The 27870-nt window shown below is 42.6% G+C and overlaps 2 protein-coding genes across 2 annotated transcripts; both read right to left on the bottom strand.

Annotated features, from left to right (window-relative positions):
• Window positions 1–267: 267 nt before the first annotated feature.
• Window positions 268–8326, bottom strand: LOC307126677 (uncharacterized protein). Its single transcript, XM_079817319.1, has 4 exons — window positions 8262–8326; window positions 7563–7728; window positions 1695–3037; window positions 268–921 (listed from the first exon to the last, which is right to left on the bottom strand). Exons 2-3 carry the CDS (start codon window positions 7726–7728, stop codon window positions 2100–2102), a joined length of 1104 nt encoding a protein of 367 aa, XP_079673445.1. The 5' UTR covers window positions 8262–8326; the 3' UTR covers window positions 268–921; window positions 1695–2099.
• On the bottom strand, window positions 7887–27717 carry LOC307126676 (uncharacterized protein). Its single transcript, XM_079817318.1, has 3 exons — window positions 27650–27717; window positions 27148–27313; window positions 7887–12367 (listed from the first exon to the last, which is right to left on the bottom strand). Exons 2-3 carry the CDS (start codon window positions 27311–27313, stop codon window positions 11067–11069), a joined length of 1467 nt encoding a protein of 488 aa, XP_079673444.1. The 5' UTR covers window positions 27650–27717; the 3' UTR covers window positions 7887–11066.
• Between the last annotated feature and the right edge of the window lie 153 nt (window positions 27718–27870).

Consider the following 27870-nt stretch of genomic DNA (forward strand, 5'->3'; position numbering starts at 1 on the left):
AGCTTCCTATACCTTTTACTTATACTTTTATAATGGCTATTATTGATTATTTAAACTGACATTTAACAAGAAGAGGGTTGTACATACCAGAGTACATATTCAAATATTGCCTGAACCACATATTAATAGGTTGAGTTTTATATTTCATTTTGTTTTAAATATACATGCAGTGAAGATAGTCAATGTATGCTTTGCCTGGACCATATTTGTGTGGCAATTAATGTGCAAGATTCTTAAAATGAAAATGAAGAGGCAGAGTTGTGTTTTAAAACATATTTTGTTTTATTGTTGCCTAAAATATACATACAAATAACCACAAGTAGCCAGAGTGAGCTGAGTGACGGCATCAAGAATGGTGCTCCATTTGCAGAATTACTGGACTGTGTCCTCCCGTCCGTGGGAGTTCGTTCTGCTGAATCGAACTTGGCAAGTCCACACTGCCAACATTAGTATACGCACGATTGGGGCATATTCGAACACAACATATACTAATGTTGTGTTCGAATATGCCCCAATCTTTACACTTGACACAATGCAGTCAGGCAAGTCCCGTTCTCCTGGCAACCGCCAAAACAGACTCATCCATGGGACTGCCAGACAAAGAAGCGTGATTGGTCACTCAGAGAACACGTCTCCACTGCTCTAGACTCCAGTGGTGGCGCGCTTTACCCCACTGCATCCCACGCTTTGGTGATGTAAGGCTTGGATGAGCTGCTCGGCCATGGAAACCCATTCCATGAAGCTCTACGCACTTTTCTTGAGCTCATCTGAAGGCCACAGAAGTTTGGAGGTCTGTAGCTCTTGACTCTGCAGAAAGTTTGGCGACTTCTGCACACTGTGACCCTCAGCATGCGCTGACCCTGCTCTGTGATTTTGCATGGCCTATCACTTTGTGGCTGGCCTTATTGCACAGGTTGCAAACTATCACGGTCAGTGTTGGGGGTAACGCATTACAAGTAACTTGAGTTACGTAATAATATTACTTTTTCAAGTAACTAGTAAAGTAACGCATTACTTTTCAAATTTACAACAAAATATCTGAGTTACTTTTTCAAAAAAGTAACGCAAGTTACTTTTTCACATTTATTTGACTGACAGCTCTCCTGCCCCCATGTTGTGAAAAATAAGTGGAAAGGCGTTGTGTGTAAACATGATGGTTATTGTAGTTCTAGACTAACTCGCACAATAAAGATTCTGTACTCCTCAAAATGAATAAAATCAGTCAAATGCAAAATCAGAGTACTCAAACCTCAAATATATAAATGTTAAATAGAACAAATATTTTTATGCATTTAATCTACCTTTATTGACCAATGTCGTGCTGCTGACCTTTGATGATTCAGTTAAGCCATGAGCAAAAATTACTAGATTTTTTGTTTTTATTGGTAAAACGTTTTTCTCCTGCGTCCTATTCTTCCATTATCCAGAATGGCAGCACATCTTTACCTCAGCCTGAGGCCTATTATTTCAATTTTGGTATGAAGAGGTCTTTACATTAGCACAAAAAAGCTATTAAAAAACAAAACTAAAAAGCAAGCCCAGCCCAGGTGAGAAAAAGTAACGCAAAAGTAACGCAAAAGTAACGTAACGCATTACTTTTCTTAAAAAGTAACTAAGTAACTCAATTAGTTACTTTTTAAGGGAGTAACGCAATATTGTAATGCATTACTTTTCAAAGTAACTTTCCCCAACACTGATCACGGTACAATGCTTGAGTTCACTGCATGCCTAGTGCTTGATTTATACACCTGTGGCCATGGAAGTGATTAAACACCTGAATTCAATGATTTGGAGGGGTGTCCCAATACCTTTGGCAATATAGTGTATATCTGTGTGTACCAGTTCCAGATTGTAGAGGTAGCTCCTTCCTCCTCCGCCTTCCACCATAGTTGTTTTCGCTCTGGATGTGAGATGCGAATGGGTCGTAAACAGAAAAACATCAACTAGGATTTATAGTTATCATCACAGGAAGACAAATTCTAATCGTGGGAAGAATTTTATTGGTATGTCGCAAATTATAAGATATCACCCTTCCCTATTGTGAAGCTCTTGCTACACTCCTGGCAGTTTTAAATTTTCTCTCCAGTGTGAATTGTCTTTTAAAGTTTCCTTTTTGAGTGAAATGCTTTCCTCTGTTTGCAGATATAAGGCTTCTCTCCAGTGTGAATTCTCATGTGTTGCTCAAAACTTATTTTTCGAGTAAAACTCTTTCCACACTGTTGGCAGGTGAAAGGCTTCTCTCCAGTGTGAATTCTCATGTGGGCTTTAAGATGCCCTCTTTGAGAGAAACTCTTTCCACACTGTTGGCAGGTGTAAGGCTTCTCTCCAGTGTGAACTCTCATGTGTAGCTCAAAGTTTCCTTTTTGAGTGAAACTCTTTCCACACTGTTTGCAGGTGTAAGGCTTCTCTCCGGTGTGAACTCTCATGTGTAGCTCAAAGTTTCCTTGTCGATTGAAACTCTTTCCACACTGTTGGCAAGTGTAATGCTTCTCTCCAGTGTGAACACTCATGTGGACTTTAAGATGCCCCTTTCGAGTGAAACTATTTCCACACTGTTGACAGGTGTAAGGCTTCTCTCCAGTGTGAATTCTCATGTGTTTCTCAAAGTTTCCTTTTAGAGTGAAATTCTTTCCACACTGTGGGCAGGTGTAAGGCTTCTCTCCAGTGTGAATTCTCATGTGGACGTTAAGGTTTCCTTGTCGGTTGAAACTCTTTCCACACTGTTGGCAGGTGTAAGGCTTCTCTCCAGTGTGAACTCTCATGTGGACTTTAAGACTCCTTTTTTGGGTGAAGCTCTTTCCACACTGTTGGCAGGTGTGAGTCTTCTCTCCAGTGTGAATTGTCCTGTGGACTTTAAGGTGTTGTTTTTCAATTAAACTTTTTTCAGACTTTAGAGTAATTTTTTGTGAGGAAATATTTTCAGTCTGTGAGCAACTAAAAGATTTTTCTCCAGTTATGAAATCATGATGTCGCCCATGGGGAGCTTTCTCTTCCATGTAATTTAGTTCTTGACTCTCCACTTTTAGTTCCATCAAATCTAAAAGAGACAAAAACAAGTTAACCCCAGTTTAATGGCACAAAACAACAGACATCAAGACATTAAAACATTTAAGGCATCAAACCCAAAAATGGATCTAGATGCTAGATCCTATACCCACTAAACTACAGAAGAGTTACATTTAATCTCAGAACCTTTTCTCAATATTCTATTAATCTCTAGAATTTGTCTATTACTTCCAAAACAGTCCGTTTTTCGCTTACAAGGAGGCAACGATACGTAATCAACTTGCAGGTGAATGGTCCTGGTGCAGTTGGGGTATGTGTTGCTGCTGGCACATCATTATTTTTCTGACATCTAATGCATCTCTTGACTGTTTCGGTGGCTACATTTCTGAATTTTGGATTCCACCATTGATTTGAGCTTCTGTGATCATTGTTGCTGGACCACTGTGACCCAAATTGTGTATTTGTTGAGCCAAATATGACAGCAGTGATTCTGGGGCGACATACTTCCCCTCTTTTGTCCAGCAACCGGATGAATCCACTGTGGCTCCTTTGTCTAACCATGTCCATACTTCATATAGAGGAACTTCTTTGTACAGGTCAATGAATGATTCAGGAAGCAGAATTGTCTTCTGTGCTGTATTACCTGAACACACTTGTACAGTTGCATAGGAACAAGCGTGTTTAGCAGCTACATCAGCAAGAGCATTACCTTTAGATTCCATAGTATTAGTTGTGAGATGTGCTTTCACTTTGATCACCGCTAATTTCTTTAGAAGTTTCATGGCAAACATTAGATATTTTACTAATCCAGCATGCTTAATGGGGGATCCAGCAGAACTTAGAAACTGCCTACTTTGCCAAATGACACCAAAACCATGAATTACCCCAAAAGCATACCTGGAATTAGTGTAGATATTGGCAACTGATCCTGCAATAACATGCATGCCCTAGTTAAGGCTACTAGTTCTGCAGCTTGAGCTGAAAAATTATCTGGTAGACGACCTGAAGCTACCACTTCAGTGCTGGAAGTGACTGCATAACCTGCTCATCTGTTACTGATTCCTGATGAAGCCTAAAGAGCTAGATGGACTGCCTGCACTGCTCTAAGACAAGGGCCCATCCCTTGAGCAACTATGTCAAGTTTACCAGAATAGTAATGAATTGGGTGTAAACTGCCCCCAAGATCTTGCATTAGACATGCAGTCATGAAGCCTAAGTGTTCATGGACATAAAGCACAAAGGGCCTATCAGATTGTGCAATTCCTAATGCTGGTGCTTGACATAGTGCTCTCTTCAAATCATTGAATTTGAGCTGAAATTCTTCCATACAAACAGTATCAGAATCTTTAACTTGGCCTTTCAACAAGTCATAGAGAGGCTGTGTTTTAATTGTATTAGGCGGAGATATAGCTTTGACAGAAGCAGCTCGATCCTGTGTAATAGATCTATATCCTGCACCAATTGTTTGACCCAAAAATGTGACTTGATTTTTAGCAATTTGAGGTTTGTTGGACTATTTGCAGAAAAGAGGACACAAATACAGCTTTCACAATGCTTTAAATTCAGTTTGATGTACCTCGTGATCTGTAGAGGTGTGGCGAGGTTGACGACCGAGGGGGAGGAGCAAGCGAGATCGGTGAGTGATTGAGAATGAGCGTCACCTGCGAGACACACCGGTCTCGAGTCCTCTCATGAGGGAGCATGGAGGCATATAAGGACGAGGGTGTACCCCCCGGCCTGCGAGGAGCGATAGGGGTATGTGGCGAGGTTGACGAGCGAGGGACGTGGGAGGAGCAAGCGAGAGCACCTGCGAGACACACCGGTCTCGAGTCCTGTCATGAGGGAGAACGGAGGCATATAAGGACGAGCGACACTAGTGAAGGACGAGAGAGGACCTGGCCTGGATTTTACGTTATGTTTTGTTTACGTTTGGTTATGTGTGTGTGCGGCAGTCGTCCGTGAGGGGCTGCCGCCTTTACTCTCATTTTATTTATTTGATTGAAGTGTTTTAAATTTTCGTCGGTTCCCGCCTCCTTCTTCCCATAACAACAAACTGTATTACAAGAGGCAATCAAAATATCATCAACATATTGAATCATAGTGGACTGTTTGACTGGACATTCTGGGTCACACAAATCACGTCTGACAGCCTGATGGTAAATGGTTGTGGAATTCTGAAACTATTGACTGTCTCTGAAGTCAGGTCAAGGCGGTTGTTTTAGTTTTTTTTTGGCATCTTAATGTGTTCCTTTTCGGTATTACGCATCTTGACTTGTCTAAAATATATTTGCAGTTGATGCGTACACATACTATGTTGTACGTTTTTTTCTTGAATTTTGGTGAGCATATATTTCTGAATTATACAGATTCTTTATATCATTTGGTTCAGAAAATACAGTTTTGTGAGAATCACCCTTATTTCTGATTGTTTACTTTGATGGATATGGACAATGATGAAGAAAAAAAAACTAAATTAAAAACAATAAGTGAAATTGTAAAAGAGTGTGATTACAAAAGCAGATGGGGCAATTTTACTTTTTTTTTTACTGTGCACTTAATTTAGTTTCGATCTCTTTCCTGTTCTTGTTAATTGTTATGATGAAGAAAGGGAATGTGCTGATACTCCCAGTGCACTTACATATTTCACACTTGAATGTATATTCCCAATAAATATACCTTTATAAAAGAGTAGATATTGGTTTTATTATCTTCTCATAATATGGGATCTTCTCAGTTTGAAGGCAGCGTTAGTGTTGAGGCGACCCGCTCCATGTCAAATAAAACTGCTTTAATTAGGACACTCTTCAAAAATAATACTCATTTCTGTAGAGCAGGGGTCTGTTCTTCGTACCTCGCTTAATGCATCTGAGATGATTTGACAGATCCCAGATCTTTTAATCATGATAACTGATCACTAATTTGGTTCTTCAAACGAATTTGCGTATTGAATTAAAATATCTGGATTAAGTTATCTGAGATTACTGCATGTTCCTATGTTCCCTGAAGAGGGCAGATATATCAATGCTCAAAACCACAATCAGTAATGCAACGTAAATTACATCATATAATTAAAAAAGCCACCAGGCAAAAAACATGACAAAACCCCCCCACAAATTTCTGGATCTTATAAGGAAACAGCCAAACCAACAGAAAAGTTATAACAGATAAATGAAATGTGTACAGTTTTTTAAAAAAAAAACATGATTTCCAATTATTTATATTTACAATTTTAAAGTATTTGTACACCCTTTAAATTTTTATTTCAATGTTATAATTAGCTATTCATTTAATTTTTAATTCAGTTTGAAGCCGATTTGTTACGTGACAGTATTAAAGTCAAGTTCTCTGCATCTCTAGCGCTGCATCAAGTCATCCCATAATATCTGTCATCATTTAAATTAAAGGAGTGATGAATTGGCTTCTTTATTTTTTTTTATATTGTTGTCTGAGGTCTACTTATGACGTGGTTTTTACATTCAAAAACATCATAATGAATAAGTAATAGGCTATTTTCTACCCTGGTTTTGAGCCTCTCTATAAAAAGGACTTTTAAAAACTTAAACTCATTAATTTACCCATCAAACAGCCCCGCAAGGAACGGTAAGACTTTTCAACTCCAAGTGCAGGTTTATTGTTTAAAGCCGGGAATACACCGTCAGGAACTGTCATTAGTGATAGTGTAGGGGTAATGGCCGTGGCATAAAATTTTAACGCAATTAGACCTGATCGAGGTTCGAATCCGCCTTTTGCCGAACTCGCTCTACTTCCTTTTCCAATCAAATATCAGATCGGAAAGGTGTTTATTTTCAATAAAAATGAAGACAATATTCGAAAAGTGGAAATAAAGTGTCTAACGTGTGTTAGACCGCTTCTCATGTTTTGTATGTGGACAGGTTGTAGCTACAGTTTTGGTTTATGTTGAAAGTGACACTGACTGGGCACATTCATGACTGAGACGTGGTAGTTTTACAAGGTGTGTTCTACGATTTATTTTTTCAAAAGGCTCAAAGAAAATAAGATTGAAATGACCTGAATATTGAGTCTGTGTGTTACTTGACCTGAAAGCATAGGCGTAATTTGCGGGTGGGACATGCAGGCCTCCACCGCTGCACAATCTCCAACACCCCTAGCTTGAAGATGCCCGCTCACTTTTGTCCAGGCCTGACCAAAAATAAAATTCTGCCTACGCCACTGCTTCAGAAGACAGTAAAAGCTTATGTCATGCCTGAGCTGAAACTGAAACTTGAACGTTAAGTTGCACAACATAAATGCAATATTTAGGCATTCATTTTATTCATATTACTATTATTTATATGCATTTTAAGCAATAAAACAAACATTTTCTAAAAGGAAACAAATGATTTGGTCATTTTAAGATACCCGTCTTATTTTCTCTTGTATATTTAGTATTGCTCTTTAATAAAGAAAAAGTACTTATCCAATTACTCAATTAGTCGATGTAATAATTGGTAGAATACTCGATTACTAAAATAATCAATAGCTGCAGCCCTAATAATGATCAAATGACTGAGTTCAGCTTTGAGAATGAAACCAACCTGTTTGTTCCTCAGTTTCTTCATGTTTCTCTCTCAATGTTTCTTCAACCTTCACGTCTTCACTCTCCTCTTTAATAAACAGCATCTTTGTTTGTTCCTCAGTTTCTTCATGTTTCAATGTTTCTTCAATCTTCACGTCTTCACTCTCTTCTTTAATAAACGCCATCTTTAAGATAAGAATAATCACAGAAATAAAAAACAAATCCAAACTAAATCAGTAGTTCAGTCACTGGTAAGAGAGTCAGTCAGAGTGAGAGTTAATGGCCTTAAATGACCTGATTAGACAACAAAAAACTCTCTATAAACACTCTAAATACTACAAATGAATAAAAGAACACAATTTATTTAGTAGGTTCATATTTAGACATTTTATGCTACATTTATCTATTTGTAGATTACATTTAATAGATTACACATATAAGACCATATTTAACAACAGAGACAGCAAAACTATTTATGCACTCAATGATTTTTGCTCATGCTTTACTGTCACAAGATAGCACGACAACTTTAAAATCAACTTGTGTGTGTATGCTCTTCACTCACACAAAATAAAGTTCATTAATGTTAGATAACGCATTATAATGTTAAGTTCAATAATTACTCAATAAACACTAATTTCATATTTTTTGTTGAAACTATTAAATTGCCTGAACAGTTTGCATTGATTTAAACACGTTAAAAGCTTAAAACACAAACCTTTCTTAAGCAGAATCACAGCAGATGCACAAGCGCGGCGCAGCTTTATGACATCATATCTACATTCCAAAATAAAAGTCCTGACCACATGCTCAAGACACAGATGTGTATAGACATTCACATACAAATAATAAAACACATATCAGTTAAATTCTTGAAGAAATACATATTTAAATGTGTGTTGATCAATGGTGCGCTAAAAAGAACTACCAAAGAAAGAGTTTGAATCACATCTAATATGTGAGATTCTGTAAATGCTAAACACAAATGTCTGTGTGCAGAAATCATTTATACAAGGGGACAAAAACTTTTATTATGTTTATACTTATATTTTTAAGAGTTTAATAAAAAACAAAAAAGAGTTGTCAATATAATTGTATAATTTAGGGCCACTCAACAAACAAATATGCAAAGTACATTGTACTTATTTTTTGATGTAAGTACATAGTAGTTAAGGCCACCTAATATAAAGTGGGCCATGCTAAATTAATTGTGTTGGTCTCCTCTGATTTATTTTCCTTATAGTAGAGTGTGGGTGTAAACTGAATATTATTGTTCAATCAACATCAGTAATATGAATTAATATCATAATTTTGCAATATATAAATATTTTTTTCCCATAGCCTTTGTTTTGAGTTTTACATTTGATCTCAGAACCTTTTCTCAATATGTGTAACCCTTTCCTTTCTTTAGGACAATTTCCAAACTCTTTCCTAACCCTAACCCACTCTTACCCTAACCCTAACAGTTGTAGAGTGAATAAAACATGTTAGAAGTTCCAGAGGAATAATATCTCTAATAACTGACTGCTATCCCTTTATAGAGGGAGGATTATCGCTGATCCACGACATTAGTAAATTCTTCCTGGCGTCAAAAGTTGACAGGTTAAAAATATGTTTTTTATGTTTATTAGATGGTAAACCCAGGAGAAGAGACAAAGGGTCAGGATCCAAGACCAATCCTAAGATGTTTTTCAATTGAGCTACGATTCTGGACCAGTAGGTCTGGTCACATGACAATACCATACACAGTGAATATAATCTCCCATTTCAGATTTACATTTGGGGCAGAGTGGTGAGTGAGCTGGATTGTGTGTCTTAAATGAGGCATAATAAGTATTCTAAGGAGGATCCTAAACTGAATGGCTCTTGCTCTATTGCAAACTGAGAGCCTATTGGCTAGAGACCAAGCCATCTCCCATTCGTCCTCCGAGATATCCACACCAAGCTTTCTTTCTTAAGAAAAAAGTTAATCTGAGGTTTGAGGTATTAACTGTACCATAAGAGCACAGAGCTTTGTAGAAAAAGGAAGTCAACTTTTGTGTTGGAGGGTTTAAAAGTATCTTCTCAATTACTGAAAATGAATATTTTGAATTAAGTGTAGTATTTTTGAATATATAATCTCTAATTTGCAAAAAAAACAACAACAAAAACATGTTGCCTAGGTAAATTATGTTTTGAGGCTATAATATCGAAGGACAATAGTGATCCCTCCTCAAATAAGTCACCTATCCTACATATACCATTAGCAGGTCAAAGGTTGAAACCAGGGCCCATAGTACTAGGCAGGAACTCTGGATTGTTCAGGATTGGCAAAAGAGGAGAGGTTGTGTCGATCCTATCTTTGAATAACACGACATGCCTTGAGAGTATTACGTACTAAAGGACAATCACACATAGCTCTCCTAATCTTAGAATTACGGACAAATAATGTGTTTTGTAAAGGGCATTTGGACTGTGCAGATTTAAGATCACATTTAAGATCATTCAACAATGAATCGAAGCTGGTACAGTTTAAAATTGTAACTGTTTAAAATTTGGGTGATTCAAACTGCATTTGGCACTAGGGAGCTGAAGTTTTGATCATTTTAACCTGGGTTTTCTTTTGCTCCAGATAAATGAACTTAACCACCCATTCAACTCTTTTATAACCTTATTAGACAGTAAAATAGGAATCTTCTGCATTGGATACAGTAAACGAGATAGGACATTCATCTTTATCAAGACAACCGATCCTAGCCAAGAAAGAGGGAGAGTCATTTCCACCTGGTCAAATCATCTTGGATTTTTTCAAGCACAAATGTAAAATTGGCTTTCAACAATTTCCTAAAAGTCGGAGTTCATACTAATACCTAAATAAATAAAACCATTCTCTGAATATTTAAAAGGAAAAGAAGGAAGGTTGATTTATGGACTTCTTATTCCCTATAAATAGGGCAACTGATTTAGAAAAATTTATCTTGTACCCGGAAAATTGCCCAAATTCTTGAATGAGGTCAACAACCGCTGGCACAGAGCTCTCGGGGTCCGAAAGAAAAAGTAACACGTCATCTGCGTACAAGGAGATTTTGTGCCGCTTGCCTCCCAGAGACACTCCAGACACAGCTGCACTCTCCCTTATCCTCTGAGCAAATGGCTCCATTGCTATTGCAAAAAGGAATGGAGAGAGGGGACAACCTTGTCTAGTACCCCGGGATAAAGAAAAATGATCAGATCTGTGACCATTGGTAATGACCGCGGAGAGGGGATCCTTATAGAGTATTCGCACCCACCTAATGAAATATTCCCCAAGGCCAAAAACATATACGGCCACTCCACAGAATCAAAAGCTTTTTACACATCTAGGGACAAAATAAAAGAGTTAGTACTGAGGTTATGCGAAAGCTCAATAATATTTAAAAGCCTCCTGACATTACGGTTTGCAGTCTCCACTCTAATTCATCCCAAAGGTGTTCTATCGGGTTGAGGTCAGGACTCTGTGCAGGCCAGTCAAGTTCCTCCACACCAAACTTGCTCATCCATGTCTTTATGGACCTTGCTTTGTGCACTGGTGCAAAGTCATGTTGGAGCAGGAAGGGGTCATTACCTCTTGGCAGGTGTAAGCCTTGTCTCCAGTGTGAATTTTCGAGTGGGCTTTAAGATGCCCTTTTCGAGTGAAGCTCTTTCCACACTCTTGGCAGGTGTAAGGCTTCTCTCCAGTGTGAGTTCTCATGTGTTCCTCAAGGTTTCCTTTTCGATTGAAACTCTTTCCACACTGTCGGCAGGTGTAAGGTTTCTCTCCAGTGTGAATTCTCATGTGTTCCTCAATGTTTCCTTTATGAGTGAAACTCTTTCCACACTGTGGGCAGGTGTAAGGCTTCTCTCCAGTGTGAACCCTCATGTGTCCTTCAAGATGCCCTTTATGATTGAAACTCTTTCCACACTGTTGGCAGATGTAAGGCTTCTCTCCAGTGTGAACTCTCATGTGGCCTTTAAGATGCCCTTTATGATTGAAACTCTTTCCACACTGTTGGCAGGGGAAAGGCTTCTCTCCAGTGTGAATTCTCATGTGGGCTTTAAGATTCCCTGTTTGAGTAAAACGGTTTCCACATTGTTGGCAGGTGAAAGGCTTCTCTCCAGTGTGAATTCTCATGTGGGATTTAAGACTCCCTGTTTGAGTGAAACTCCTTCCACACTCTTGGCAGGTGCATGGCTTCTCTCCAATGTGAACTCTCATGTGTTGCTCAATGCTTCCTTTATGAGGGAAACTCTTTCCACACTGTTGGCAGGTGTAAGGCTTCCCTCCAGTGTGAACTCTCATGTGGCCTTTAAGATGCCCTTTATAACTGAAACTCTTTCCACACTGTTGACAGGTGAAAGGCTTCTCTCCAGTGTGAATTCTCATGTGGGCTTTTAGATTCCCTGTTTGAGTGAAACACTTTCCACATTGTTGGCAGGTGTAAGGTTTCTCTCCAGTGTGAATTCTCATGTGGGATTTAAGACTCCCTGTTTGAGTGAAACACTTTCCACACTCTTGGCAGGTGTAAGGCTTCTCTCCAATGTGAATAACTGTGTGTTTTTTATGGTTTTCTTTTTTAATAATAATCTTTCCACATTTTTTGCGGCTGAATGGCTTCTCACCAGTGTGAATTTTACTGTGGACTTTAAGGCGTCGTTTTTTAATTAAAATCTTTCCAGGCTTTTGAGTAATTTTTTGTGAGGAAATCTTTTCAGTCTGTGAGCAACTAAAATATTTTTCTCCAGTTATAAAATCTTGATGTTGCCCATCCGGATCTTTCTCTTCCATTTCATTTAGTTCTTGACTCTCCACTTTCAGTGCCATCAGATCTAAAAGAGACAAAAACAAGTTAACCCCAGTTTAATGGCACAAAACAACAGACATCAAGACATTAAAACATTTTAGGCATCAAAACAAAAAACATGTATGCTAGATCCTATACCCTCTATTCTACAGAAAGAGGGGTTACATTTAATCTCAGAACCTTTTATCAATATTCGTAACCATTTCCTTCCTTTAGGACAATTTCCAAACTCTTTTTTTCCATCATGTTTGGATTATATGTGTTCAGGGCACTGCCACCGGTGTTATTGAAGGGGTTTGGAATAGAGGGCTATGCGATTTGGGGAAAATATCTTTTTCTGACAGATAATTTTGTAAAGTCAAGCTCAATATTCTCAGTAGTGTGCGGCACACCCTCTAAATTAAAGGAGTACAACATGCCTTTAACTGCAGACCCTTCCACTACCTGCAGTGTGCCTTTCTATCCAATAGATGGTTAGCTTCTTGCTGCTAAAATGCAGTTAGCAAACAAACATACCTGACTGCATCACAATTTATATTATGGATTGATATTCAAACATATTCATCCATTCTGTATAAAATAGCCAGATAGTAGGACAGACTGAAGTGTGACATTAGGACCTTGTGAGTGGATTATGAGGATGTCCATTGGGATAATAATTTTTTTTTCATCAAGCAAAAAAAAAAAAAAAAAAAATTTTTTTTAAAGGATTTTAAAATCCTATTTCAATAATGTTACTCACACATACAACACTATGACCACTCAAAAAGGTGTTCCCGGACTGCAGTGGTCAGTATCTATCAAAATTACTCCTAGGAAGGAACATTGGTGAACCGGCGACTGGGTCATGGGCGGCCAAGGCTCATTGATGCACGTGGGGAGCGAAGGCTGGCCTGTGTGGTCTGATCAAACAGTTGAGCTACTGTAGCTCAAATTGCTCAAGAAGTTGCTAGTTCTGATAGAAAGGTGTCAGAATACATAGTGCATCGTAGTTTGTTTTATATGGGGCTGCATATCCGCAGGCCAGTCAGGGCTGACCATGCTGACCCCTGTCCACCACCAAAAGCACCAACAGTGGGCATGTGAACATCAGAAATGGACCACGGAGCAATGGAAGAAGGTGGCCTGGTCTTATGAATAGGGTTGGGCATCGAGAACCGGTTCCAACTTGGAACCGTTTAAAAAATAACGATGCCATTGGAATCGTTTAGAAATTTTGTTTTCGATTCCGATCATCGGTTCCAATCGCGCAAGTTTTCGGAAGTGCTTGCCGCGCCCGTTTGTTCTGTTGCAGCCATGGAGCACGGTAAGCGGCGCTCAAAAGTGTGGCTTTATTTCACTAAAAAAAAAAAAACCTGGGTCGGCACAGTGCAACACATGACAAACTTATTTCTTGCACGGGAGGATGCACTACAAATATGTGGTGTAGCTATAAATTAACGAGTGTAGCGTGTTTGAAATGCTGCGCAGGTCTGTCCCTCGGGCAACCCTGCGCTAACCAACGTTATTAACGGGATAGTTCACCCTGAAATGAAAATAAAGCCTTCTTTTACTTACCCTGATGTTGTCCCAGTGCCCTATGTCCTATGACATTTAAAATACTGTTCCTGCACGCGCTCCTTCCTATTATGGCAGTGAATGGCGATCAGCTAAAACATTACAAAAAGTAAACAAATGTATCACGCAACGATACAGGGAGACGCGCGTCATATGGAAAGTGTTCAGGGGCACACTATAGGTTTTGCGAGAAAGAAACCGTATTATTCAGTCAAAACACTGAGCTCGGCCGTTATTCTGAGCGCGCTCCTCTGTGTACACTATGAGCCGTCAGCAGCTGCCGGCGCTCATGCCTACTATAATAACTCGCACTGTTGTCATTGCACCCACGATAAGCACACACACACACACACGCGCGCGCGCACCATTTTGAGAAATCAAGCTCAATAGAAAAAAACGCGATTCTCGTCTTTTCTATAACGTATATGATAAGAAATAATACTAATAATATAACCTCCTTAAGTGAATATTGTGTACCGGTTGTCATGACAATATTGCACGAGGCTACTGCGGCTTGGAGTGCGCACACACTGGAACACGCGCATTTGAACAACAGCTGGGTGAGTAAAAGATGGCTTTATTTTCATTTCAGGGTGAACTAACATTATCCCACCTCATCATAATCAGGTAAGTGATTGTAGTGTAAACCCCTTGACCAAATTGCGAATTGTGGTGAACAACAACGTTACTGAAATTATTTTTCCCCCTCGTAGATAAATGTAGCTATACGCAAATGGCTCACGCTAGTAGCAGTCCTAATGACTGCTGTTAATGCTATTGTTAAACCGGGACTCGGTGTGGAACTCCATTCACCTTTGCAGCAAAGCAAGTGAAAATGCCAGCGGAGAAAGTCCCAAAATTAAAACTCATTATTGAATCAAAATACAATTTTCCTCTGTGAAATGAGCCTGTGACATGTTGTGACTCCACCCCTCAAAGAATCGGAATCGAGAATCGAAAAGAACCGTAATCGAAACTAAGAATCGGAATCGGAATCAGAATCGTTCAAATCAAAACGATGCCCAACCCTACTTATGAATCACGTTTTCTTTTACATCCTGTGGCTGGCCGGGTGCGTGTGTGTCACTTACCTGGGGGACACAAGACACCAGAATGCACTATGGGAAGAAGGCAGGCTGGCGGAGACAGTGATGCTTTGGGCAATGTTCTGCTGGGAAACCTTGGTTCCTGCCATCCATGTGGATGTTACTTTGACACGTACCACCTACCTAAGCATTGTTGCAGACCATGTACACTCTTTCATGGAAACGGTATTCCCTGGTGGCTTTGGCTCTTTCAGCAGATAATGCTCCTGCCACAAAGCACAAATGGTTCAGGAATGGTTTAAGGAGCACAAAAACGAGTTTGAGGTGTTGACTTGGCCTCCGAATTCCCTAGATCTCAATCCAATCGAGCATCTGTGGGATGTGCTGAACAAACATGGATCCATGGAGGCACAACCTTGGAACTTATAGGGCTTAAAGGATCTGCTTCTAACATCTTGGTGCCAGATACCACAGCACACCTTCATGGATCTAGTGGAGGTCATGCCTCGATGGGTCAGGGCTGTTTTGGCAGCAAAAGGGGGACCAACACAATATTAGGAAGGTGGTCATAAAGTTATGCCTGACCAGTGTAGAACAAAATAGGGTGCTTTCACACTTGGTTTGATTGCCTGGACTGAACCAGAGTTCGATTGCTCCCCCCTGCTCCTGCTGGACTGTGTTCATATTATATTATTTGGGTCCGAACCGGGGTGCGTTTTCGTCATCAAAGCAGCAGCTGTTTGCCTGGTTGCTTAGTAACGACAGCGAGGCCGAAGGCGGCAAAATGCATAGCGTTGTTCACCTCACTTCAGTGGCGGTTGCAGAACGTGACAGATGGGTGGGCCTGGATTAAGTCGGGGTGGACCTGAATCTAAGGTGTCCCGAAATCAAAGCAGTTGTCTCGAATCTACGAAATACAGGGTTGGTTACTTATTAACTATGTGATGTAGCCATTAAAGAAAACTTATTTAGGTTCATATTCAGGGGTGCGGCAAGTGGGGTGCTGCAGCACTGCAATGCTAATTTTAGTTAATTTACATTTATTCATTTTTAGCATTTAGAAAATTATTTGTACACTTTAAGCAGCCCATTAAAAAGTAGGTCTATTATTTATATGTTGAGTTATGTTTTTAAAACATACATGGTCATATTGTGACCGTTGCAGTGTGCGTATATAGAGAATGTGTAGAGCGGTATATTTCCTCCAGAGTGGAGAGAGCCTTTCTGAAGATTCCATTCATTTATAAAGCTCATTTCGCTCAGCGCCACGCTCAACCGAGAATGCCCTTTGTGACATATGCTGGTTCGAATATAGGCCCATCTGAAATAAGTAGCTAGGGCTGCCCCCAACTAACAGCTAAAGTTTTTTTCTAGTAGTTGTTCATTTAAGCCGTTGTTCACGTGGTGCCGGCGCCATGTCATTGTCTGCTATATTTGCTTATTATTTATTAAATACAGGTTGATAAAACATTGATTAAAATTAAGATACAATTTATACAAAATAAAATTCACTTTAAAGAAAGGCTTTTGACAAAACAAAACTTACTGAAGTGGTCAAAATCATTTCTGACATATTCCGCATCTAATGTGCTCTGTTCACATTTCATAATCAACGTAAATGAAATAAAAAAATAACATTATAATATTCAAACATGAAACTAAACAAGTATAGTAGGCTACAGAGAAATTTTATGTCGGAGCGGGATTTGAGCGCACGTGGTTTTACCCGTGTGCAGTTCATGTGTGGAGCTCCGCTCACATGCTCTGGTGAGGTAGGCAGGTTTTTTGCGTTAATTTTTATTTCCTGCCACTGTGCAGGCTCTTTTATTGTAGTAAACAGCTCAATCAGTGGACTCACACGTTATACCCACCCTGTGGAAGAAATCAGTAATTACACCTCTACCTAAAAAACCATGCCCAAAGGTCCATCCATCCATCTTCTTCCGCTTTATTCAGGGCCGGGTCGCGGGGGCAGCAGTCTAAGCAGAGAAGCCCAGACTTCCCTCTCCCTAGACAATGCCTCTAGCTCTTCCGGGGGTACACCGAGGCGTTCCCAGGCCAGCCGGAAGACATAGTCCTGACATAGACATGAAGGTCCTGGTTAGAAGGGGCCAACACGACAACGTCATCCGCAAAGAGCAGAGACGAAACCGCGTGGTCCCCAAACCTGACACCCTCCGGCCCCTGGCTGCCCCTAGAAATTCTGTCCATAAAAATTATGAACAGAACCGGCGACAAAGGGCAGCCCTGCCGGAGTCCAACATGCACCAGGAATAAGTCTGACTTACTCCCGGCCTAACTCCTGCTCCGGTCGTACATGGACCGGACAGCCCTTAGCAAAGGACCCCGGACCCCATACTCCCCGAGCACCCTCCACAGGATGCCGCGAGGGACAAAGTCGAATGCCTTCTCCAAATCCACAAAACACATGTGGACTGGTTGGGCAAACTCCCATGAACCCTCCAGCACTCTGTAGAGGGTATAGAGCTGGTCCAGTGTACCACGGGCCTGACGAAAACCAGACTGTTCCTCCTGAATCCGAGGTTCTACTATCGGCCGTATTCTCCTCTCCAGTACCCTGGCATAGACTTTCCCGGGGAGGTTGAGAAGTGTGATCCCCCTGTAGTTGGAACACACCCTCCGGTCCCCCTTCTTAAAAAGAGGGACCACCACCCCGGTCTGCCATCCCAGAGGCACTGTCCCCGCGATGCTGCAGAGGCGTGTCAGCCAAGACAGCCCCACAACATCCAGAGACTTGAGGTACTCAGGGCGGATCTCATCCACCCCCGGTGCCTTGCCACCGAGGAGTTTCTTGACCACCTCGGTGACTTCAGCTTGGGTGATGGACGAGTCTTCCTCTGAGCCCCCAGCCTCTGCTTCCTCAATGGAAGACGTGATGGCGGGATTGAGGAGATCCTCGAAATATTCCTTCCACCGTCCGACGACATCCCCAGTTGAGGTCAACAGCCGCCCATCGCCACTGTAAACAGCGTTGGTAGGGCACCGCTTTCCCCTCCTGAGGCGCCGGACAGTTTGCCAGAATCTCTTCGAGGCCAGCCGATAGTCCTTTTCCATGGCCTCACCGAACTCCTCCCAGGCCCGAGTTTTTGCCTCCACAACCACCCGGGCTGCAGTCCGCTTAGCCTGCCGGTACGTGTCAGCTGCCTCAGGAGTCCCACAAGCCAACCAGGCCCGATAGGACTCCTTCTTCAGCTTGACGGCATCCCTTACTTCCGGTGTCCACCACCGGGTTCGGGGATTGCCGCCTCGACATGCACCGGAGACCTTACGGCCACAGCTCCGAGCGGCCGCTTTGACAATGGAGGTGGAGAACATGGTCCATTCGGACTCAATATCTCCAGCCTCCCTCGGGATCCGGTCGAAGTTCTGCCGGAGGTAGGAGTTGAAGATCTCTCTGACAGGAGACTCGGCCAAACATTCCCAGCAGACCCTTACAGTACGCTTGGGTCTACCGAGTCTGTTCAACTTCCTCCCCCGCCATCGGATCCAACTCACCACCAGGTGGTGATCAGTTGACAGCTCTGCCCTTCTCTTCACCCGAGTGTCCAAGACATACGGCCGCAGGTCAGATGAAACGACCACAAAGCCGATCATTGACCTACGACCTAGAGTGTCCTGGTGCCATGTACACTGATGGACACTCTTATGCCTGAACATGGTGTTTGTTATGGACAAACCGTAACTAGCACAGAAGTCCAATAACTGAACACCACTCGGGTTCAGATCAGGGGGGCAGTTCCTCCCAATCACGCCCCTACAGGTGTCACTGTCATTGCCCACGTGGGCGTTGAAGTCCCCCAGTAGAACGACGGAGTCCCCAGTCGGAGCACTTTCCAGCACCCCTCCCAGGGACTCCAAAAAGGCCGGGTACTCTGCACTGCCGTTCGGCCCGTAGGCACAAACAACAGTGAGAGACCTATCCCTGAGCCTAAGCCGCAGGGAAACGACCCTTTCGTTCACCGGGGTAAACTCCAACACATGGCGGCAGAGCTGGGGGGGCTATAAGCAAACCCACACCAGCCCGTCGCCTCTCACCATGGGCAACTCCGGAGTGGTGAAGAGTCCATCCTCTCTCGAGGAGTGTGGTTCCAGAGCCCAAGCCGTGCGTAGAGGTGATTCCGACTATCTCTAGTCGGAACCTCTCAACCTCACGCACAATCTCAGGCTCCTTACCCGCCAGTGAGGTGACATTCCATGTCCCAAGGGCCAGTTTCCGTGTCCAGGGATCGGGTTGTCTAGGCTGCTGCCCGATTTTCTCTGCACCGGCCCCTTACAGTCTCTCCTGTGAGTGGTGGGCCCACGGGAAGGTGTCCCCACGTCGCTCCTTTGGGCTGAGCCCGGCCGGACCCCGTGGGGGAAGCATACGAGCCCCAACCCCAGGCCTGGCTCCAGGGTGGGGCCCCGGCTGCGCCGTACCGGGCGACGTCACGGTCCTCCTTTTTTTGGTCATCATAAGGGGTTTTAGAACTGCTCTTAGTCTGACCCGTCACCTAGGACCTGTTTGCCTTGGGAGACCCTACCAGGGGCATATAGCCCCGGACAACGTAGCTCCTAGGTTCATTCGGGTACTCAAACCCCTCCACCACGTTAAGGTGACAGTTCAAGGAGGAGTATTGTTTGCTTACAGGCAGGGGCGTGGCACAGATGATGCTATTAACAGCATTTCACATCTGGTCAGTAAACACCTCGAGAACCCCAAGGCCTATGCACGCATTTTGTTGGTTGATATTAGTTTGGCTTTTAATACTCTGCAGCCTCCTATGCTCATCCAGAAACTGAAACATATGAATCTTAACACTTTTATTCTCAATTGGTATCTTTCTTTTTTGACAAACCATACTCAAGGTACCCAATGCCCTTACAGAGCCCCGGCCAATCAGCACTGGTGTTCCTCAGGGCTATGTCAGCTCTCCAGCCCTTTTTACATTGTATACTAATGACTGCTCTAGACTCCATACTGACAATTATATTATTACATTTTCTGATGATACAGCAATCCTCTGCCTTATGAATAAAGACAGAAGTCCAGCAGCGTATCATACAGAAATTGAGGAATTTGTTCAGTGGTGTGACGACAACTATCTTGTGCTAAACGTGACCAAGACTGAGGAGATGGTGTTTGACCCAAAAGCCAAAGGCGATACCAGGCCTGTAGTGATCAACAATTTACCTATTAATCAGGTACAAAAAAATAGTTTCCGACCCACATACTACACCCAGAATTCCAGCTTTTACCCTCTGGCAGAAGATTCAGAGTTCCTACATGCAGGTTAAACCGATATAAATACTCACTTGTCCATTAAGCTTATCAACACTAATATGTAGGCTATGTCATCATGCAATAAGTACAGTAGGTTATTGGGGTAATGTAATATGTTAGGGGTGAATGTATAGGCTGTTGGATTGTTCATTATGTCATCATGTAATGCTTAGGTTATATGGAATGTCATCTGTGCAATTTGTAGGCTATTGGGGTGTGCAATATGTCAGTTGTGCAATCTGTAGGCCATTTGAGGGGCTGTGCATTATGTAATTTTTGCAATATGTATATTATCGGGGTTGTTCAATATGTCAGCTGTGCATTTTGTAGGTAAGGGAGTTGTGCATTATTTCATTGTACAGTATGTATACCATTGGGGATGTGCAATATGGGAGAATTAATTAATAACGGTTTTTATTTTATTTTTTAAACTGCCAATGAAAGGTGTTAATTTGCCTACTATAAACGTACCCGTCTAATGTATATGAGAATATGTTTTATGAGAGGATGTGTTGAGAGACGTTTATTCTTTGTATTTTGCATTTTGTGTTGTCTTTGCAAAAACTGCGGAATGGACAAAGTCCAAAACAAATTTCCCTTCGGGGACAATAAAGTATATCTTATCTCCGCTCCATTCTCAGAGCAGGAAAATGCGTGAAACACACACAAACACACATTTTTATCAAATCATACCTATATGTCATTTATAGCGATTTAGTACGATTGCATTCACATCAGCAGCGAACCGTACCAGAGTTCACATGAACCGAACCCCAGACCACCCTTTTTAAGTGGACTCGGGTATGGTTCGCGGGTGCGCACCCGAGTTCGCAAGACAGCGTTCACATAATCCACACAAACCGAACTCTGACGTCAATCGAATCCGGGTGTGCAACAAATCTACTAGTGTGAAAGCACCCATAATTGCCAGACGTGCTCCAGCAGTATGAATTCTAAGTATTAAACTTTAGGCAAGGGCACGATCATATAAAGGACTTCACTAAAGAATAAACAAAAACGGGCACACTGCCACTGCTACTCAAAATTAAATTTATTAAAATGTGCAACATTTCAACCTGAAGGTCTTCGTCAGGCGAACAGCAAGGTACAATTTATATCAGCATGATCCATCACGCCTGATCATCCAATAACTCACAGACGTGCACAAGCTACCATGGAAGAAATGCCATTTCTTCAACATTTACAAAATATATAATTTACGTTCACTAGATGGTGTGATGATTGTTAATGTAAACCTAAGGGACAATGACCAGAACAGGGTAACTGAAAGTGTTGAATCCAGGATAGTTGAGTCTCAAGAAAACATTGAGGTACTGGGAACTGCAGTGCACTCTCTTCTGCCACTGCTATAAGTTATATCACAGCCCTTCATTCTGGACACGGATACCAGTAATGTGGGTATGGGGGCGGTTCTCTCTCAGGTGGGGGTTGGGGGAGAGCAAGTTGTAGCCTAAAGCAAAGCACTTAACAAGGCTGAACGCAGATACTGTGTCACCAGACGGGAACTTGTTGCGGTGCTTTTTGGAGTCTGACACTTTAAGTATTACCTGTGTGGGCTACATTTCACTGTACACACTGATCATTCAACTCCATTGGCTAATCTCATTCAAAGAGCCAGAGGGCCAGCTGGCGAGCTGGATTGAGGAACTTCAGGCATACAACATGAGCGTAGTACACCGTCCAGGGTCAGGCCATACAAATGCAGATGCTCTATCTCGTTGGCCATGTTTTGCCGATGAGTGTCGGTACTGTGACAAAAGAGAAGCCATGGAAAGAGAGTTGGAGGACACAGATTCCAGTGTGGCTTCTGTGGTTTGTAAGCATGGTGATACGTTTGACAGTGGGGCCAGTTGGAGTAGAGGACTGGAGGCGGCTGCAAGAGGAAGATGCAGACCTGCAGCCAGTAAACCAGTGGGTCCAAACACAGCAGTGACCTCTGTGGGAGGAGGTGGCCATTCTCTCTTTGTCCACAAAAACGTATGGACCAAATTCAAAGGCCTGGATGGAGCAGGCTGGGCAGATAACCAGGATGGCGCAGTCCGGACAGATGACCAGGGTGGCGCAGGCTGAACAGATGGGTCTGCAGATAGGCTTGAAGCCCCCCACGGCGGAGCAGATGACCACCACAGCAGCGCAGACGGTCTTGGAGACCCCCACGGCGGAGCAGAGGACCACCACAGCAGCACAGACAGTCTTGGAGACCCCCACGGCAGCGCAGACGGTCTTGGAGACACCCACGACAGAGCAGATGACCACCACAGCAGCGCAGACGGTCTTGGAGACACCCACGACAGAGCAGATGACCACCACAGCAGCGCAGACGGTCTTGGAGACACCCACGGCAGAGCAGATGACCACCACAGCAGCGCAGACGGTCTTGGAGACCCCCAATGCAGAGCAGATGACCACCACAGCAGCGCAGACGTTCTTGGAGACCCCCACGACGGAGCAGATGACCACCACAGCAGCGCAGACGGTCTTGGAGACCCCCACGGCAGAGCAGATGACCACCACATTAGCGCAGACGGTCTTGGAGACCCCCACGGCAGAGCAGACGACAACCACAGCAGCGCAGACGGTCTTGGAGACCCCCACGGCGGAGCAGACAACCACCACAGCAGCTCAGACGGTCTTGGAGACCCCCACGGCAGAGCAGATGACCACCACAGCAGCGCAGACGGTCTTGGAGACCCCCACGGCAGAGCAGATGACCACCACAGCAGCGCAGACGGTCTTGGAGACCCCCACGGCGGAGCAGACGACCACCACAGCAGTGCAGACGGTCTTGGAGACCCCCACGGCGGAGCAGACGACCACCACAGCAGCGCAGACGGTCTTGGAGACCCCCACGACGGAGCAGATGACCACCACAGCAGCGCAGACGGTCTCGGAGACCCCCACGACAGAGCAGATGACCACCACAGCAGTGCAGACGGTCTCGGAGACCCCCACGATGGAGCAGATGACCACCACAGCAGCGCAGACGGTCTTGGAGACCCCCACGACGGAGCAGATGACCACCACAGCAGCGCAGACGGTCTTGGAGACCCCCACGACGGAGCAGATGACCACCACAGCAGCGCAGACGGTCTTGGAGACCCCCACGACGGAGCAGATGACCACCTCAGCAGCGCTCGTGACAAGAGGCGGAGCCCTCTCTGGGCTTGTGACAGGAGGCGGAGTCCTCTCTGGGCTCGTGACAGGAGGCGGAGCCCTCTCTGGACGCTGGTCAGGGGCTGGAACCGTCTCTCGACGCTGGTCAGGGGCTGGAGCCGTCTCTGGACGCTGGAGCCGTCTCTGGACGCTGGTCAAGGGCTGGAGCCGTCTCTGGTCAGTGGCTGCAGCCCTTTCTGGACGCTGGTCTGTGGCTGGAGACGTCGCTGGACGCTGGTCTGTGGCTGGAGACGTCACTGGACGCTGGTCTGTGGCTGGAGACGTCGCTGGACACTGGTCTGTGGCTGGAGACGTCGCTAGACTGGCAGGTACTACATAGATGTCACCTTCCGCCACGACACCCACGGTAAATGTAGAGCTGCTCACTTGAAGGACATAGACAAGGAACTCACTCAAGGACCCTCGAGGACCATCACGGATCAGTTTGGTTTGTAAGTGTTGGTTGAGTCCATGGCAAAAAAAGTCAATCAACATAAAGTCCAGGGGGTTGGTGGTGTTTGAGATGTTCAGAAAGTCTCTGATGTGGTCCTCGAGTGAGTGAGTTCCTTGGCGTAGTCGAACAAGGGTGACTGCTGCTGGGTCCATTGTTGGCGAAGTCTTCTGTAACGTACTGCTCCGAGACACGAAGGTTGGGAATCCAAACGCAGCTTTATTAAAGGGTAATCCACAATCGTAGTCAAAAACAGGCAAGAGGTCATAACAGGTAATCAGTCCAATCAGGCAAACAAAACAGGAGAGACAGGCAAATGGGTAATCCATGGAACGGGCAAGTAATCCAAGACCAAGAGACATGAAACCCGGGAAAACGCTCAGAAATGCAGTTTACAAAAAACAAGACTTTGCAGTGAATGACAGAGTGAACATTTATATAGGCTGGGGTAATGAGGTGATGAGACACAGGTGCAAAGAATGAGTGATGATGAGTCCGGGCAAAGGATTATGGGTAATGTAGTTTGTGATGGAGTGACAGTCCGGGGTGGAGTGCCCTCAGCTGGTAATCAGGGGCACTCTCACTGGTGATTGTGACAGTCTGCGAGATGGGGTGTTAGAGAGGGAGTGGAAGACCCTGCCACTGGAGAGGTGAGGTGGCAGGTGGTGGTGCGTGAGGGGGTTATCAGGGCTGCCCACGGGACGGTGGGGTATGGACACTTTGGGGTTTCGAAAACACTCAAATGTGTCAGACACATTTTTACTGGGGACTTGTGAGGAGAGATGTGGAGGATTTCTGTCTGCAGTATGATGGTTGCACTGCCCGCAAGGGCCCGTCTGGCCAGTCCCTTGCTCCTCTGCAACAGTTAGGGTTAGGCTAACCCACTCTAACCCTTATACTACACTTACAAGTTAGTCATTACATGTTTGACTGGTCATAACTCTAAGTTGGTTACATAAAAAGAATGGTCTAATTTGAATTCAGAATGGCAGAAAAATTTAGCCAAATAAGGTTAATTAGTAATTGGTTAGACTAGTTCTTAAAGGGAGAGTTCACCCGTTCGTTCGTTCTGCGTTCAGTAAATATCAGTCTTGCTCTTTCTGTCTGATGGCGCGCGTTCATCTCAGCCGTCTTATTTTAAATCTAGCTTTACGAGCTTTCAGAATACGCTTTAGTATCAGTGCTCGTCTCTTTTCTGCCGTTTTGTTAATGACCTCTTTATTAAACCAATAAAGCGCAAAAAATATTACTGTCCGTCACTGACTGGGAGGAACAGCCGCGCGCAGTCCCATGTCTCTGGACTAATTTGTCTAACCTTCCCGGTACTTTAGACCACAGTGGAAACGCAGACAGTAGCAGATCTGGGGGGAAAAAAGTTCCTGGTACAAATTGTTCCGGGTAATTTTGGTGGAAACGCGGCTTATGTTGCAGTTATGTAATTCTGAATGGATCCGAGTACTGTAGTCAGGTCAAGGCAGTTGTTTTAGGGGTTTTTTGGGGGCATCTTCATGTGGTCTTGTTTGGTACTTGTCTATATTTGCAGTTGATGCGTACATGTACTATGAACTCTGAATTTTGGATATAAAGATTCTTTATTTCATTTGTTTATTTGGTGTTGTTTTGGATTCTCCGAGTGTGCTTTTTTGGAAAGACACCAACATTTACCTTGAAAAAAGCTTGCAGAAAATACAGTTTTGTGAGAATCACTCTTACATCTGATGGTTTACTTTGCTGGGGGTTATTCCAGAAAGCAGCGACATACCTGGGTATATTTAAGAGTAAGTTAGCCGATAACCTCAACTTTCGGTTCCAAAAACAGAGGTAACTTTCAGGGTATACAAGTAACCATGGCAAGTCACTCTCTGAACATAACCTGCTCGAGACCAGGTTATGTTCCAGGGTTAGTTTGCTTAAGTATTCAGATGTGTTTTATATAATTAATATAGTTATTAATAAAACCAAATTTGTTTCAGTTACATAATGTACAATATTAATTATAAAGAATTAGAATAAAAAATAAATTAAAAATAAGTTTACATGTTAATTCAATTAAAATATATGTATTATTTATTTTACTGTCATCTCACACATGGATCTGCATTCAATTAATTAGAATCAAACAAACAATATATATTTTTTAAGATAACAAAAAGATGATTGCACAACCACCAATGGCGATGTGCACTAAGTAGGTAATGTAACTCACAATTAAACAAAAGAAGAAGAAGAAGTAGAATGGCATGCTTTTTCTTAGTGTCTGTTTCCATTGTGAATCATCGATTCGTCATACCGAGTCATACCGAGTCGACTGATATCCAATTTTACCATATCGGCCATTTTGGCTGTCGGCCATTTTGAATTATATGATAAAATGCTGTATTTTATGAACACATGAACAGATTGTTGCGAAACTTGGTATGGGTCATCAGCACGATGCCCTGAAGGAGCCTGATAAGTTTGAAAACAGCGCCACTTCGAGGATAATTTCAAATGCTATAACTTTGGCTGTGGTTGACTTATTTTCATGGGAGTAACTTTTTTTGTCTTCTGAATGCTCGCAGAGTCCAACGATACCAGACTTGGCAGGTTTCGGCATATGGTTTGTGCAGTGTGGTAATTTAGCACTTAAAAAACATTAGCTGATATCTTCGAAACTGCTTGTACGATCGAGACGAAACCAGCATCAGAAGTTCGAAAACATAGGTCGATAGCAAAACACTAATGCCCAAATTTCAAAATATTGATAGTAAGGGGTAGTAATATCCATTCAAAGTCAGATGTCAGTAATTTGTTACGTGTTTTTTCATATAAATGTCTATAACTCCAAAACAAAATGAGATATTTTCACCAAAATTGACAGACTATGGGCTCACTCCGAGGACACATGGGGTGGAAACAAAATTGTGGGATTGTGCCTCTTAGTGGCGCTATAATAGTATAATATAATATAATAATAATAATAATAATAATAATAATAATATAATATAATTGCAGCTATATTTTTGTTTAAATCTCTTTTCTGTTCTTGTTAATTGATATGATTGATATTCCCAAGAAAGGGAATGTGCTGATACTCCCAGTGCACTTGTATGTATATTCCCAATAAATATATCTTTACAAAAAAAGTAGATATTGGGTAGATATCAACATGTCTATCCACATGAGGTGATCCGCTCCATGTCAAATAAAACTGCTTTAAATTAGGACACACTTCATAAATATCACTCATTTCTGTAGAGCTGGACATATGAATAAGGATCAAATGACTGAGTTCAGCTTTGAGAATGAAAACCAACCTGTTTGTTCCTCAGTTTCTTCATGTTTCATTCTCAATGTTTCTTCAACCTTCACGTCTTCACTCTCCTCTTTAATAAACGCCATCTTGGTTTGTTTCTCAGTTTCTTCATGTTTCAATGTTTCTTCAATCTTCACATCTTCACTCTCCTCTTTAATAAACGCCATCTTTAAGATAAGAATAATCACAGGAATAAAAAACACATCCAAACTAAATCAGTAGTTCAGTCACTGGTAAGAGAGTCAGTCAGACTGAGAGTTAATGGCTTTAAATGACCTGATTAGACAACAAAAAACTCTCTAAAAAAACTCTAAATACTACAAATTAATAAAAGAACACAATTTAAATAGTAGGTTCAAATTTAGACATTTTATGCTACATTTATTTAAAAGTAGATTACAAGTTCAATAATCAAACATTAATTTAACGGTTCTTGTTAAAACTATAAAATTGCCTGAACAGTTTGCAATGATTTAAACACTTTAAAAGCTTAAAACACAAACCTTTCTTCAGCAGAATCACAACAGATGCAGGAGTGTGGCGCAGCCTTATGACGTCACAACACTACTACAAAATAAAAGTCCTGATCACATGCTCAAGTCACAGATGTGAATAGACATTCACATACAAATAATAGAACACACATCAGTTGAATTCTTGAAGAAATACATATTTAAATGCTTGTTGGTCAATGATGTGCTAAATATGACTACCAAAGAAAGAC

This window comes from Gobio gobio, assembly GCF_949357685.1.
Source record: "Gobio gobio genome assembly, chromosome: 5".
NCBI lineage: Eukaryota > Metazoa > Chordata > Actinopteri > Cypriniformes > Gobionidae > Gobio > Gobio gobio.

What these genes read in the sequence shown, in the direction of transcription:
- LOC307126677 (XM_079817319.1), bottom strand. Translation starts at nt 7,728, where the DNA reads ATGGCGTTTATTAAAGAAGAGAGTGAAGACGTGAAGATTGAAGAAACA. An exon ending in AGAAACTGAGGAACAAACAG is followed by an intron (nt 3,038 to 7,562) that starts GTTGGTTTCATT and finishes TGTCTCTTTTAG; the next exon opens with ATTTGATGGAACTAAAAGTG.
- LOC307126676 (XM_079817318.1), bottom strand. Translation starts at nt 27,313, where the DNA reads ATGGCGTTTATTAAAGAGGAGAGTGAAGATGTGAAGATTGAAGAAACA. An exon ending in AGAAACTGAGGAACAAACAG is followed by an intron (nt 12,368 to 27,147) that starts GTTGGTTTTCAT and finishes TGTCTCTTTTAG; the next exon opens with ATCTGATGGCACTGAAAGTG.